The sequence below is a fragment of the Megalops cyprinoides genome, chromosome 1 (genome assembly GCF_013368585.1).
Source record: "Megalops cyprinoides isolate fMegCyp1 chromosome 1, fMegCyp1.pri, whole genome shotgun sequence".
In the NCBI taxonomy this organism is placed as follows: domain Eukaryota; kingdom Metazoa; phylum Chordata; class Actinopteri; order Elopiformes; family Megalopidae; genus Megalops; species Megalops cyprinoides.
In genome coordinates, this window is record NC_050583.1 from 22502679 (window position 1) to 22516971 (window position 14293).

The 14293-nt window shown below is 37.4% G+C and overlaps 1 protein-coding gene across 4 annotated transcripts in view; it reads right to left on the bottom strand.

The window, feature by feature from the left end:
* Positions 1 to 14293, bottom strand: part of ankfn1 (ankyrin repeat and fibronectin type III domain containing 1) — a 127436-nt gene that overhangs the window by 84064 nt on the left and 29079 nt on the right. For all 4 annotated transcript variants that reach the window (XM_036546918.1, XM_036546926.1, XM_036546901.1 and 1 more), the window contains one exon: positions 13176 to 13405. In XM_036546918.1, the coding sequence (XP_036402811.1) occupies positions 13176 to 13405 (230 nt within the window). The remainder of the gene's footprint in view (positions 1 to 13175; positions 13406 to 14293) is intronic.

Below are 14293 nucleotides of genomic sequence, written 5' to 3' on the forward strand. Positions count from 1 at the left end.
TCACAGGAAAATCATTACGCCTCCCTGGAACGCACCAAAAGGCTTCGGTGCTCTCATAAACGTAATCCTATACTTGGGTGCAATTAGTAACTTGATGGGAGGAGTGCTGTTACAGCCAGTATTCAGCTAAAGCCTGTTAACCAAGTATCTGATTCCTGAGAAGCCAGAAAATGATGATGAGACAACAGTGGACAAGTTTGCTCCCAGACAGAAATTGCAGTCTGGAGGGCAAAAAGGTTTTACTATTTCCTTCCATAAAACTGTCAAAGTGTCAAATAAACTACTCTGAGACACCCTTCTCTGCACTTTTCAGAGCTGCAAGCCTGAGTGTGTGCTTTTTAAGGTCTTTATTACCAGTCGTCAATTCCTTGCCTACGTCAAGGCTGTGTGCACCCAGCTTCAGCTGAAACCAAATGGAAATTTGAAGGGCATATTCCCTCTTAAATCATGACACTCGTGGGATTTACTGTAAAACCGAAAGTGACAATTTGGTCACTCTAACACTTTAACAAGAACACAGAGAAAGAAACAGCTGTTTACATAATACCAATTACAAATGTTTCAGAACCCCATAAATATTAAAGGGAGCAGCTGTCCAAGGGACAATTATTAAAGCATGTTAACTGAGACAGGAAATAATGCTCTGAGGAGTTAAAGACAAGCAAAAAGCCAAAGAGAATGCCATGAAGGAAAAGCAATACAACCAATGAATGAATGAATAATGCTCATTAATTCAAATGAGATGTAACAGTGCTGTCCTTGGATATCACCAGAGTCAAGATCTGTGAATTTGAAAACAGCAAGCTCAAAATGGTCTTCAGAAATACAGTAAGTAATTCTGCATTATTTGCTATGTGGACATGGATCATAGAGGCAAAACTAACATCAACGTATACATTTATTGGATATATGGGTACACCCGGGGAGTAGTAGGAGTGAGCTGCCTTTTTTTTCTCTTTTTTGTGGTTATCTTTTTTTCTCCTGTTTTTTGAGTAGTTAGGGAGTCAGGGTAGGCCCTTGTCTTTATTTTGTCTTTTGTTTGCTTAGAATAGCTAGCACGGGGTTTCTAGGTAGTTTCATTTTGTTTATTATTTTGTTCTGGGCGCACCCCGAAGCTTTTCCTCCCTTTCTTGGTTCATGTTATGTGGGAAATAAACTTCACATTTTCCCTGAATCTAGTCTGTTTATCAGTTGTTGGTCGCAGATATTCACACTTTATGTTGCGCCCTATCACCCCTAGACCGGGGACATAACAGGGTAATATAAAGTTTAACTTGTCTTAGGAAGTACTGCCCTTTTCTGATATTACAGTGGACTACAACAGCAGAACTCCAAAGTCATGTAAGTAGTGGAAAACTTTCCTGAACAAGTTAATAGATAAAATTGTGTGGTCCAATGAAAATACACATTTCCACTTGGTAAAGAAGTCAACTACTGATAAAAGTTCATGAGGAATGTCAAAACACTGTCCTCATCCAATAAATCTTTCACATACCAATTTATTGTGAAATCCTGTCTCAGTAAATTTGAACTGCACCTTACCACCAAAATCCCAAAACAAGAAAGTCACTTAGTAATTTCATTGGACAGCCCCTGTGTTTTCACTTGCAAGTGTCTGTGTGTGCGATAGGATAACAGCCTACTGAATAATGAAATGCCGCGATTTGCTAATGTGTTGCAAACGCCCATGCCATGTGAAAGCTGGTTGTCACCTAGACATATAAAACGGCCATGCAGGCAATGAATTTCAGCAGTCACTTAATATTGCAGCCACAAGGGCTCATAGCTGCCAGGAACAAGCTGCCAGCAGCACCACGGCTACCTCCTCTAACCCAGGAACGCAAGTTGGACTATGAATGCTAGCATTGCTGGCCTAATTAGGCCTGGGAGAGGCTTAACAACCATGCTACAGTTTAGCTGCTGACAAATATAAAAATAAAGCCTTGTTCAAATTAGCAAAGAGAAGTGAGAACTTCTAGAAGCCCCAACTGTCTAGGCAGTTGCTGTGGAGCTGGTCTAATCTATGGAGAGGTTATTTCAGTTCATAAACTGCTAGTATACTGACTGCAGGAGGTCTCCCCATAAAATGAATCATATTTAGCTACATGTGATAATTAACCATGCATTAGTAAACATCCAGAGACAGAGAGGCTACTGTTTTCTCCCAGGACCTCAGGGTAATAAAAAAGGGGATACAATCAACAAAAAATAATTGAAAGTTTGAACAGGTATGCATATTGCTATATAACAGTAAGTATAACAATTACTGGAACTGAAAATGAGCAAGGGGAAAAACAGAATACAGAGTAGAACCATTTCTATAAAGATGGAGTGATTTGCTTTAAGTGTTTTTTGTTTTTCATCATTCTGATTCACTCAACAGTCTTCACAATAGCATTATGACCCCCTTCTAAATTGCATAGGCAGCAGTGATAGTGTAATGGTGTGGATCTTAAGCTATCTGCTGACAGCTATCATTCAATGTGCCTTCACTGAGACATTGTACACATCTCAGTTCATTACAGTGTAAATCTTAAATTCTGCATGACCATTTGACCAAATATATCAAAAGTATAATTTATTTCCTGTTCTGCAGTTAAGAGGTTGCTTACTGGTAACTCAGGAGACAGAATACTACAGTTTCTCAATCAAATGAAATACCTACAAAAACAAATTTAACAAAGAACTCTATTTTCTTCAGTATTGAGAGCAAAATCATCATGACATTTTTCATTCTCTTGCGAAATACCCACACAAACTTCAAAAATATTCAAGTAGCATATCTGATTAGGAGTAGGGCATAAATCTAAGCAGCCAACTGAACACTGACTATAAAATAAGGCTCAATGCATAAACATTGTATGTCAGTTTGTTTTAGCTGTTGGCCAGGATGATGTTCTCTTGGAAGGAAACTTCCAAATGCAACTTGTTGATACTCCCACCCCATAAAAGCTTAATACAAGGGAGACTTCCAGAGCATAGGACTTTGAAAAATATTTTCTTGCAAGCTTCATGAAATGACACCTCATCATGTCAAGTACATTGAAATATGTATTGATGTGCTTCTTTGAAAAAATTGTCAAAAAGAAAAAAATTAAAGAAACAGTGACAAATTCATAACCCACCATACATTAACCAGCAATATATTCAAAATGCCTACAGAGAAAAAAGTGTGATTGGTTAATTTAATTTGGACTTTGAAAGTAAAAATCCGTTCAATAAATGGATTTTTACTGAACGTGCATGGAGTAATTGCATGGTACATTTATTTCATGGTTTTCAGAAATCTCATGCATTGAAATCAATATACTCAAGTTATGAGAGTAACTAACTTCTTCCAGAGCACCTATAGCAAGCATATGATGTCCATAACATACAAATGTTAAATTCTTTTATTACTTCATTGCTAAAAAATTTGTATTTGATGTGCATTCATAAATATTTATAATTCATAAGTATTTAATCACCCCTCTCATGCTCACAGGGGATGCTGGATGACTAAAAAAAATGACTGGCAACACAACTGAACATTTTTTAAATTACTGTGATTACACCTTTTCTTTAAACATGGGTTTTATGAAATTAAATATTTACAGAAGAGGTCCAGCTGAATTCAAAATGACCTGAATGCTCTATTTTGACAATAGTTTCCAATGGCTTGAGCCATCCCCATAAAAGTGCAGTAGCATAGCAGCTTGCAAATACCAGGAAGGCAAGCTTGCCCCCTTTTGGCATTTTTAGGAAATACCCTCTTACTCCAAACCCTAAAGAAAAAAATAATTAAAACAAAAATGAAATAAAGAAAACCATTCCGTTACACTCTATTGAAATAAAATGTGAAGCTCATTGGGCGTTTAGTGTTTCACAGGGCAGTGCTGTTAGACTCTGGGTCTGGATTCTTGATTAAAGTGATAGACATGCAGGAATTCTGTGCTGACTGCCAGGAACTGTGAAGGAAAGGAGAGGACACCAAGTCTGAAGTCAGTGGAGAGGTAAACATGAGAAGTCCTCCAAGGAATGCAGCGCTTGTGTTGGCCCACAGAGACAGCAGTGGGGGAGGGGTTGCTAGGTGGGGGAGTTAACATATAACACAATTCCCTTGAGAAATCAATAGCCATTTTTGATGACAGAAAAACAGAGATGTGGGGTGGGGGGCAATTTGAAAATACTGTATTTCTGAAATGAAGCTTGCGGCATGCATTTTCTTTTGTGTTAATGTTTACTCTGCTTTGTGAACTACTTCTGCATAGATTAAAAAAGACAAGCTCTGGCACTGCAAAGGCAATTTATCTTCATTTAAAACTGTATTTATTGTAACCATGAAACCAACTTGGGCTTTTAATTATGGTATGTGCTTCACTCCTTTTGGCAGCTTCAGCTTTGGCAAAGCAAAGTATTTTGTTTCACTGAAGCCCATTTGACTTTCTCTGTGGTTCACTCAGAAGGTAGAAAATTACCATTTGTGCTGATTAATAACTGGAGTCTCCACCTTCAAGTAAACACAAGTTTTATTATGTAAAATCCACTCAACAATTTAGAGCCAGATTCAATCTAACCGCAATGCACTTCGCCTTTAATTGTGAGCAACAAAGGCAAGTGAATCAGCTAAAAATGCTGTGTAATGTTAAGCTTCATGGAGTAAAAATGAAGATACTTCTATACAGTTGTCTACTGTGCATTTCTGGTCTTTTAAAATGTTCCGTGAATCTGTATCAGGGGGTCATGAGGCCCTTTGGGGATGGCACAATTTGCATTGGTATCATAAAGTCAGAAACCACAGAATTCATGCTGACCTGCTACCCTAACACCCGCTGATATTTCAATTCAGATACATTTCTTTCGCAGCTGCTCTGGTGTTTGTCTTCTGCATCTTCTGTGATAAATACTCATACCCTGATGGGAGAAGAATGTCACTTCAATTTCATTTTAGCTGCCAGCTGAGAGAAAAGAGAATGTGGCATATTTTGTGTTCCCCATTAGCCAAGGCACCTAAATTGTTAGCACTTTAATGTTCTCACCTTAATTCTGCAGCACTGCATTCCACTGGAGACAAGGCAAAGTTAAAATGAATTGTTACCAGTTGCTGCAGTTGATTGTGAGATCAGTTATAATAGTTTATTTTTGCTCTGCTGTTACAATAGCTAAATAAGAAGCCATGAAGGTGTGTGTCACACACACACACACACACACACACACACACACACACACACGCACACACACTACAGTTTGTAGAGGGAAGGTTGGGAATTTCTCCAGTAATTCTCTGTTATTTTGAGACTTTATAAAGAGGTAAAGAGAAACGAACATTACTTTTTATGACATCTTTCACAGCTCAGACTGTGAATCTTGCTTACTCTGATCACTTGATTTGATTAATATCAGGTGTTTGGTCAGGTCTGAACAAAGCCTACAATATCAAATACTGACATGCTTTCCTCAGATAGATCACTAAATTCAATATGGATTAATAGATGATTCTATTATTCACAATCACAACAGTGTTTCAGCATGATGCTTAAAGAATTTTTCAGACCTGGACATAGACTTCCATTGCCATGTTCTCATTTCATTGCCACATTTCAATGTCCAATGAAATAACACTGAAAAAAAATCAATGAATACCTTTACAGAATGTTACTGACTGGACTGTAAAACTCTTTTTGTCTGCTACCTCTGTCATGTGCCTGTAGTGCTAATGACATTGGTGAGGTGGTCACTGTCACTGTAGTTTATGCCCCAATTATAATGCTTCAAGGTACTGTTCACACTGGTATAATTTTTTATTTAAAACATTTTTCATTATTTTTCAAAGCCTTCCTATGACAGCACTTCAGATTCAACTCAACCTACAACCTACATGTAGATGGACACATATACAATCAGTTTCACCTATATTCATAATCACAGAAACATCTGTGCTGAAAGCAGGACATCTGAAGTGCAGCTGGTGCTAGACCTGTTCCATTGGAATTTAAGTTTTAAATCCATTGTAAAATTCCATAACATACTCTACCCTCGGGCAACGACCATGCAGCATTTATGAAAAACTTCTGATGTCTCTCAGGCAAAGGTGGTGGGCAGATGCGGTGGAATATTCAACATCTGTTGTGCTTCTAGATTCCCGCTAAAGCATTGGGCAGTACAGCATGTGAGTCTTATGACTGACACAGTAAAAAGTATAAAGTTTCAACACCTCCTTTCCTTTGAAAACATCCATTGTTGACGTTAAGACTTTGAGTTAGCTCTTATATGCGTACCTCAAAACACTTCCAAAAAGTGTGTGTGCGGTATTATCTCTATTAATATATCCTAAAGAGGTTCATTACATCCGTAATTTATTCAGGACAAAATATCTATCGGGACCCATCTGGGGTCATTGTAATATTGTTATTACTTATCAACTTACTTATTACTTCTTATACTTATTACTGACACTTACACTGATTAGACAGGAGAAAAAACAGGACTATGTCTACAGATGACTATGTCTCAATATTACATCCAGCAGAGCAGGTGACCTTTTAAAGTATCAACAGGCCCCCTGCATCTCTGTGCCAATCCGACTGTGCCATTCAGTAAAGGACCAGGCTACTCACTGAGTGAAATAGAGTAAACCACAGTAACCAAGCCCCAGAAGTGTCAGCACATATCAAATTATCATTCAATTCAAAAGGTCATGGCTCCATGCAGAGGTTATTTACAGTTTGTTATTTTCTGATTTCAAGACAGGGCCTGAGGTTATTTCAGTCCAATACAATATTTTGTTAAAGTGAAGAAACATTTTTACGCAGACTACTAGTCCTCCAATGGGCCATTCACAAGATATTCCCTCTAACTCATTTTCAGCCTATAGAGTGAAGTGGAATGCCATAAGAATTTAAGAAAAACTAAGTTGCGTAATATCTGAAGGATTATCATAATAAAACAGCATGATCGATTTCAGCAATATTCACAATGGTAGCCATTGGTTGCATTTCAGCTGTGGAGCCGAATTGTCCTCACAAACAAAGGAGCTCTGGCTCAAGTACAGCAATGCAAATATTCTGAGGAATTTTCCATGTGAAGTTGGACTGAATAGAAACAGAAGGCATGCTGGAATATTTGCGTCACTGTGCTTTCTCTTGCCATTGTGCAATTAGGCTTTTATGTACCTGACAACTCATCCAGAATGTCATCGACCTGCATAAAAAAGGCCTACCAAAAAAGCATTCCTTCCCCTACACAACTCAAGTCAGCCCATGGAAATTTCTTTTGTTTTTGACTGAAGCGTCACCAAAACAACCAATCAAATGTTTTGGCAGCAGCTCATAGCACATGCTTGAAATGCTCTTTCTTGTTGATAACAATGTATAACTACTGTGTGCAACAGGAAACTATATATCAACACAACAGATATTTATATTCATGACAATGAAAGCATGTTAGGCTCTGTAGATGAGCTCATTAAATTACTGATATTTTACTGTAACTACTGAACATGTTTGGAATGCAAGACTGAAGAAAGCTCCAATGGGTTAAATTAAAAATAAAGCAATGTTATAATAAAGGCTCAGTGAAGGACACATGTTGAAAGGAAGCATTACATTTCAATTTGAAGCCCTTGCCAATATTGAATGATATGAAATTATATGATATGAAATAGAAATTTGTTATGTATGATACAATTTCTGTGTGCGTTTTTGATGGTATAAACATATCCAAAAATTCAAGGGGGGGATGCAAGTGAGTGGGATATTCTGAGATCTCAAACAAACCGATGGTATTACTGTTATTACTGTTAACTCTGTTACTGTTAACTCTGTATCCAGACACAGCTCAAATATCTAATCTTATTTGAAAAACTACATTTTTTCCAAAAGAAAAGAAACAAAGGGACTTTAAACAGAGGGTGATGTTTGACTTACATGTCTGGACACAGACATGATGGTGGGGTAGTCCTGAAGGAGCACTGGATTTAACAAAGGCTAATCTGTCTCAGAGCAGACTCTACATGACGGATGCACTTTTTGACATGTCACTCAGACAGCTGGACAAAGGCCATGTAGACACACCGAAAGGAGGAGACATGAGGACTCCATAGCACCCGACAGCTCAGTCACAGAAGGCAGCTTCATACATCCAAGTAGCTGACATTTACAGAAATGTGTCGATCACTCTAAAATGCCCAGGATTTTCTCACTTCGCCGGTCACACAGAGGACAAAAGACATACTCACTCCCCGAATAGTAAAATGACTCAATCAAGAATCCATTTCTATATCCGACGGCAAATCATTTCCAATTCCGATGATGCCTTTCACAGCTTTGTGATGACATCAGGTCAGACTTCCCATACTTGCACAAAACAATCCAACACCCAAAACTCTGCTAAGTCACACTTTAATAAAATGTGTATATATTACACGCATGTTTAAAGACAGTACTATTTGGCAACATTAAGATAGGATAAGATAAGATAACACTTTATTGATCCCCAGGTGGGGAAATTTTTACCTCATTGGAGATGCTACTTTCTGTTGAGGCCAAAGTAAAATGCTGCAATGCCATTCATCTATGATGCAGTAGGAGGGCATGAAGGGAATCAGCATAGATTGTGTGCTGTATGATGAAGGTGACTCGCACCATAGAATATTACACTGCTATCACGGAGTCGGATTTGAATCCAAAGTGCATTTTGAGTGACATGAGTGGGAGGAGGACTGTCGTCTCTTGGAACTTTTGAATATTGTTCTCTAAGAGGTCTGTGCGTTCCGCCCATCAACATCCTTGAACCTTTTCATAACAAGATTCTGTGAGAGAAAAGATTTTAATAGAAACCTCATCTGACTCAGACTGAAGTGTTCTGTTCTCTGCTGCTGTCAGAGACGTCATCTGCAGAGGAAAACTGTCTTCATTGGATGGTCTACTGTTCACACAGGTTAATATGAATAAACTGCATCTTTTCATGGTTTACAATGCGTCGTGCTTCATTACGCATTTTTTCCATGTCATATTCCTGAATATAAAAGCACAGACTAATATCCAGCAGATTTTTTCTAGTTTATCACTTAATTCCAATGCAGCCATAATCATAAAGATTCATAAAGCATTATTTTTTGTCAAAGTATCTCCCACTTCTTTATTTTGAAAAAGTGGCATTGTATATCTACTTATTAGAATACAGTGAATGTTAAATTAATCCATTTATACAGAAGTGAGTAAAGAATGAACATAAAGACTATACATGTATTGACATTGCCTCGCATTAGAAAACGTTTGTTTTTGCCACCAGAAATTGTATAGTAGACTATGATTCATACATTTGAAATGAGATCAGAGACCATATGAAATCTAGTAAATAATGCAAAACACATGAATCTACTCAACCATGCTGAAGTATGATGTATAAATGCATGAATATAAACATATATGAAAGAGTTTCTGAGAAAGCAACACAGGGAAACTTCTCATAAGTGTTTTCATAACCTTGAGTGTACGTGCTTATGTCAGGGTAATGCAAGTTTCATGCTGGATAGTATTGATAATTTATATTTATTTTCTTCCTTGTTGAATGAATTTAGCTTGCAGAAAGATTAAAGGATACCAAACATTATCTTTAAAGGCAACATCTATCTAAAGCATGTAAATACCTTCAGCACTAAACCAATCTGCCATCTTGTTCGTTTCCTGAATGGGAGCGCTTTGAGATCATAGTCTGCATCTAAATGTCTGGGAAAACAGGTTTCATCACTATGGTAGGAGTCAGGGACATTTCTAGCAATTGAAAAGAACAGGGGCTAAGTCAAGTTTCTTTTCTTTTTTTTTTTTTTTTAAGAAGGGGGATCAGCATCGGTAGGTTGGTTAGGTTATATCTAAGCTTTATAATAAATAAATATTATCACACCTTCCACTCTGTTACACAGGCTGTCTGATGTTTTGCTATAAACACCTCCTTTTTCATGGCAAAAATATTCAGGGCTAGGTTTAAAATATTCGGGGCTATAGCCCCAAATGATCGGCCTTAACGACGCCCCTGGTAGGAGTCACACCATACTGTTTGTCAATAATACATAGCCATTCCTAAGTCATATTTGCAGTTATATACTGCATTAATCTAAAAAAAGAAAAAAGTAAATATCCACTGCTTTGACAGCACTGTTTGAAAAGTCAAGGAAATTTTCAGAACAATAAATGCCTTAGCACAGTTGTAATGCAAATAACAGGTCAGTCTCAAATAGCTGTAGTACCGCTAAATGACATATTTATAGTACCAGTCCAATTTTTTTTTTCAATAAGGAAGGGAGAAAATCTATACATTCCAGTTTGGACATTCTTTGTGGGTTTTTACAGAAATATTTTATTATTTATTATTTATTAATTAGTTATTTATAAATATCAATGGACAGCTGAATTGAGTGCATTGAGTAAATTGATTAAATGCCAAAACAATGTCATTGTTTATAGCATTTATACCAATGGTTTTTGTTTTGCTTCATTTGTATTTATATTTTTAACCACTGAACAATAATTAAAATCACAAGAATCAAAATTCAGCAGAACCTTGGCTTTTTCAGATGCTCCTTAGATAATTTTTTTTAGATATGACAAAGCAGTGCACTCAATTTTAATACAACCCAAGCACATTCAAAGTAGTTCTACTCACATATAGCCTACGGTGTAATGGCCTCACTAAGCTTTCATAACACATTGTACATGACACTTTATCATATGCCTCTATTATCACATGTATCATATGTGTTAGGTAAAAATAAGTTCACCTTTGCTACCACCTCAGAATAACCTCACATTTAAAAATCTTTGTTTGAACCTGTACTATACTATAATACAGGTCTGCCAATATTTCAGTACGATGTGGTACGGGGTACCAGGTGAGGTTTCTGGTTCGGATCCTGTACGGCAACTGCTCCATTTCCATGACAGTAACACTTAACCTGAGTTGTGTCAGAAAACATCATCTGCAGAAACAAATGATGTGTACAATGTAAGGCAGTCCTTCTGAATCTAGGTGTCTACCAAGAAAACGATTTGTAACAGTGAAAGAGATTCATTTGCTTAGCATTATTCATCAAGTATCTAAACTACAATACAAAGGCTGAGAATCTCAACAACGTCCTTAAAGCATGCAATTTGCCGCAGTATAAATGGATTATGACCAGTGTGCATTAAACATATTTCAAACATGTTTTATAGATTCTGTTTCAAGATGGCAGTGTGCTTCCTACAGCACAGTGTCCCTAATCATTGCATTATGTGTAGAAGCTGCCCTTATGGTCAAACATCACTACAACATCGCAACTTGGATTTCTATGGAGGCGTCATGTAAGTACTATAATGAAACTGAAAGTGACAGTACTGTATCACTCCATATCACTCACCCATACATCCTGTACATGTTTTAACCACACATTCACAGATTCTAAGCTCACATATATCAACAAACAAACAAAGTTGTATAAGAGCATTTAGAAAATCACAGCACATTATTTTAGACAAGCTCTCAGCATATAAATTAAATCAAGAAAAAAGACTGGAAGAAAAAGCTCAGACTGTCACAGGTTATTCGTGGACATTTATGCTAATAGTCAGGAAAAATCAGAAATCTTCTGTTGCTGAAATCTTTTGTCTCATACTGCATTTTTGTAAAACTCAGACTTTCTTTGTTTCCTTCAGATGTGACTTTATAAACTGAACATCTAAATAGCAAAACCGCAAGAGGTAAAGAAAATGACTCAACAGTTGTGCAACTGAAAGATAAGGCAATGTTCATTTCTACTCATTTAAAGCCAGGGGAAGGGAAAATATACTTTAAATACCCACAGAGAGCAGAATATTAGCTTGGAAAACCAAATTACTGTAGACTAAGAAAGTCAATTTCCCTCTTCTGCGAAAGTGCCATTATAACACCCCAACTTTGTGAGATGTCTTAGGAGTCATACCCATTTAATTTCGTGTATGTATTGCAAAGTTCATTCTTTTGAAATGCAAAATTGCAAGAACAGAATCCAAGTCTCTTGTACATCAGAAGCTGCCCATTGAAAGTTCATGCTTGGCATGCTTGGTTTCTCATGCCTGATTTCGCGTCTTGTCTCCGAGCTGTCAGAAATTTGGGTCTTGTGTTTAATGCATGGCAGATGTTTACAGACAGCAAAATGCCAATACCGTGGCGACACCTCATTCAGAACACAAAGACTGACTGATTGTAGAGTGAGGAATGCTTGTGCACTGCTTCAAATCTACAGTTTTCATGCATTATTCAGCACCAATTACGTTCTTGAAATTGAATTGCAGTCTCATTCAATAGGCATACTGGCAATTGTACAGAAAGACACTCCTAAGGGCTTTTTTAAAAAAAAGCTAATTGTTTCAATCTGCCTCAAAGAAAGCTATGAAAGGTCATTTTGCATTGTAATTGTTGAGTTAGAGCACTGTTTGAGCACTGATCACAAGAGTAATTAAGGCAGGCCTTTGGAAGGACCCAACTTAAACAGTGGTGAATTAGTATGGGAAAAAGTCTATCTGATTATCCTCAGGTGTCCCTGGGTAAAGATATGTCTCTATTTCTTCCTCCGAATTTGAAAGTACAGTCATATTCAGCAAATTTATTCAGAAAAAACTCTTCACAGCAACATTCCAAATTCAACAGCACTCTCCACAATGAGTCACCAGTGTAGGGTGTCAATAAAGTGCATGTTTAAAAGAGTCACGCTCAAATTGAGGGAGGCAGAGGAGGAAAGATAGAGTTACTGTTTTTGAATAAGAAAAATACTGTACTGTTACATACACATTGTCATGCAGTTTATCGTATATGAAGATGCAGAATGAATAAAAAAAACTTGAATGTATGTTTCAGTGTGCAAATGAAACAGGATTTAAACTGCCTGACACAATCCTTATTGTATCAATTAATGTTCTTGAGCAGCAAATGTTAGTTCATAGATGCTGGGAGCTAGAAATAAACATCATACTCTTCCATTGCTGTAAGTATCCCATGAGGACACAGCAAGACCAACTTAAAATGACCACGTATTTAGGATGTCTAGAAACTATGTGGATAACATAAACGTAGTATAATCGAGGTTGACAAACCTTAAAAGAAAACAGCCCTTCAAAAGTGCCCTAGTACTACGTGAGTGAGTAAGCCCACTCACCATTAAAGTTTCGGAGAGCACTACTCACGTGGATATTCCTTAGCTTATTCTTGCCCTTCTCCAGGCGACTGAGCAGCCTGTGCTGCTCTTTGTGCGGTTGCTGGAACAGGCGGTCGTCCACTGAGACACTCTTCCTCAAGGCCAGCTTGCACTGGTCTGCCCAGATGCTGGCATGGTTGCTAGTGTCACTGCTGGAGCTGCGCTTTGCCTCAGACACCGGTGACAGTTCTGCTCTGTCATACTCCCTCTGAAGCGCTCCTGGACCAGGGAAACAATAGACACCCTGTGACAACCAATACCACAGTGGTATACTCTGGGGACAGGAAGGTGAGACAGGGACTCAACACATCTCTTAAAAATGTCCCTCAATGAGAGCCCATAATTAACAACAAAATTTACAAAATATCCACAACAGTTTTTTTTCCTCATGAAAAAGAGCCTAATAAGCCACCATGAAAAATGCCAAATCATTCAAATTTTTCATTTTCAGATGTTTATCTAAGTGAAAACTATAAGACACTACAAAATACATAATTAATTATCCTAATATATGTATTATACTCAATAATGTATTATTTGTACAGTATCTATCACCTGTCATCAGTGACATTATTAACCATATTCACGTTTACAAATGACAAAAAATAATCGTGGTGGAACATACAAAAACTACACCTGGAAACCTTTAAAAAAAATGTGAGAAAACAAGAAATTAAGAAGTAAGACAGGACAAAATGGTAAGATATCCTTAAAATCGCTTTATTTCACCTAGTACTTTAATTTGCTTATTTCATTGTTTCAATGAGCACGAATCTGGGTTTTGTTCTTATCCTAAAAGGGCAAGATGAGTTGACATCATTTTCTGTTCTGACCTAAAGATCTGTTCTCTATTTGTCTATAATTAATACGACGATGTAGTCTCCAAGTGAACGTACGTAAACCCAACCCAACCAAAAAAAAATGAAGTGCAGTTAGATTAAACATTTCAGGTCAGCCAGGAGATAAATCTGCACCATCCTGTCTCTGAACAGGCTCTGTGTGTGCGTGACCAAGGTGAGTGGCCAGAGAAAAACTGGCACCCATTTATGTCAAAGGGCTTCTTTCTTTGCTCACCACAGAGTTAGTCACACCAGAATCCAGAGTGCA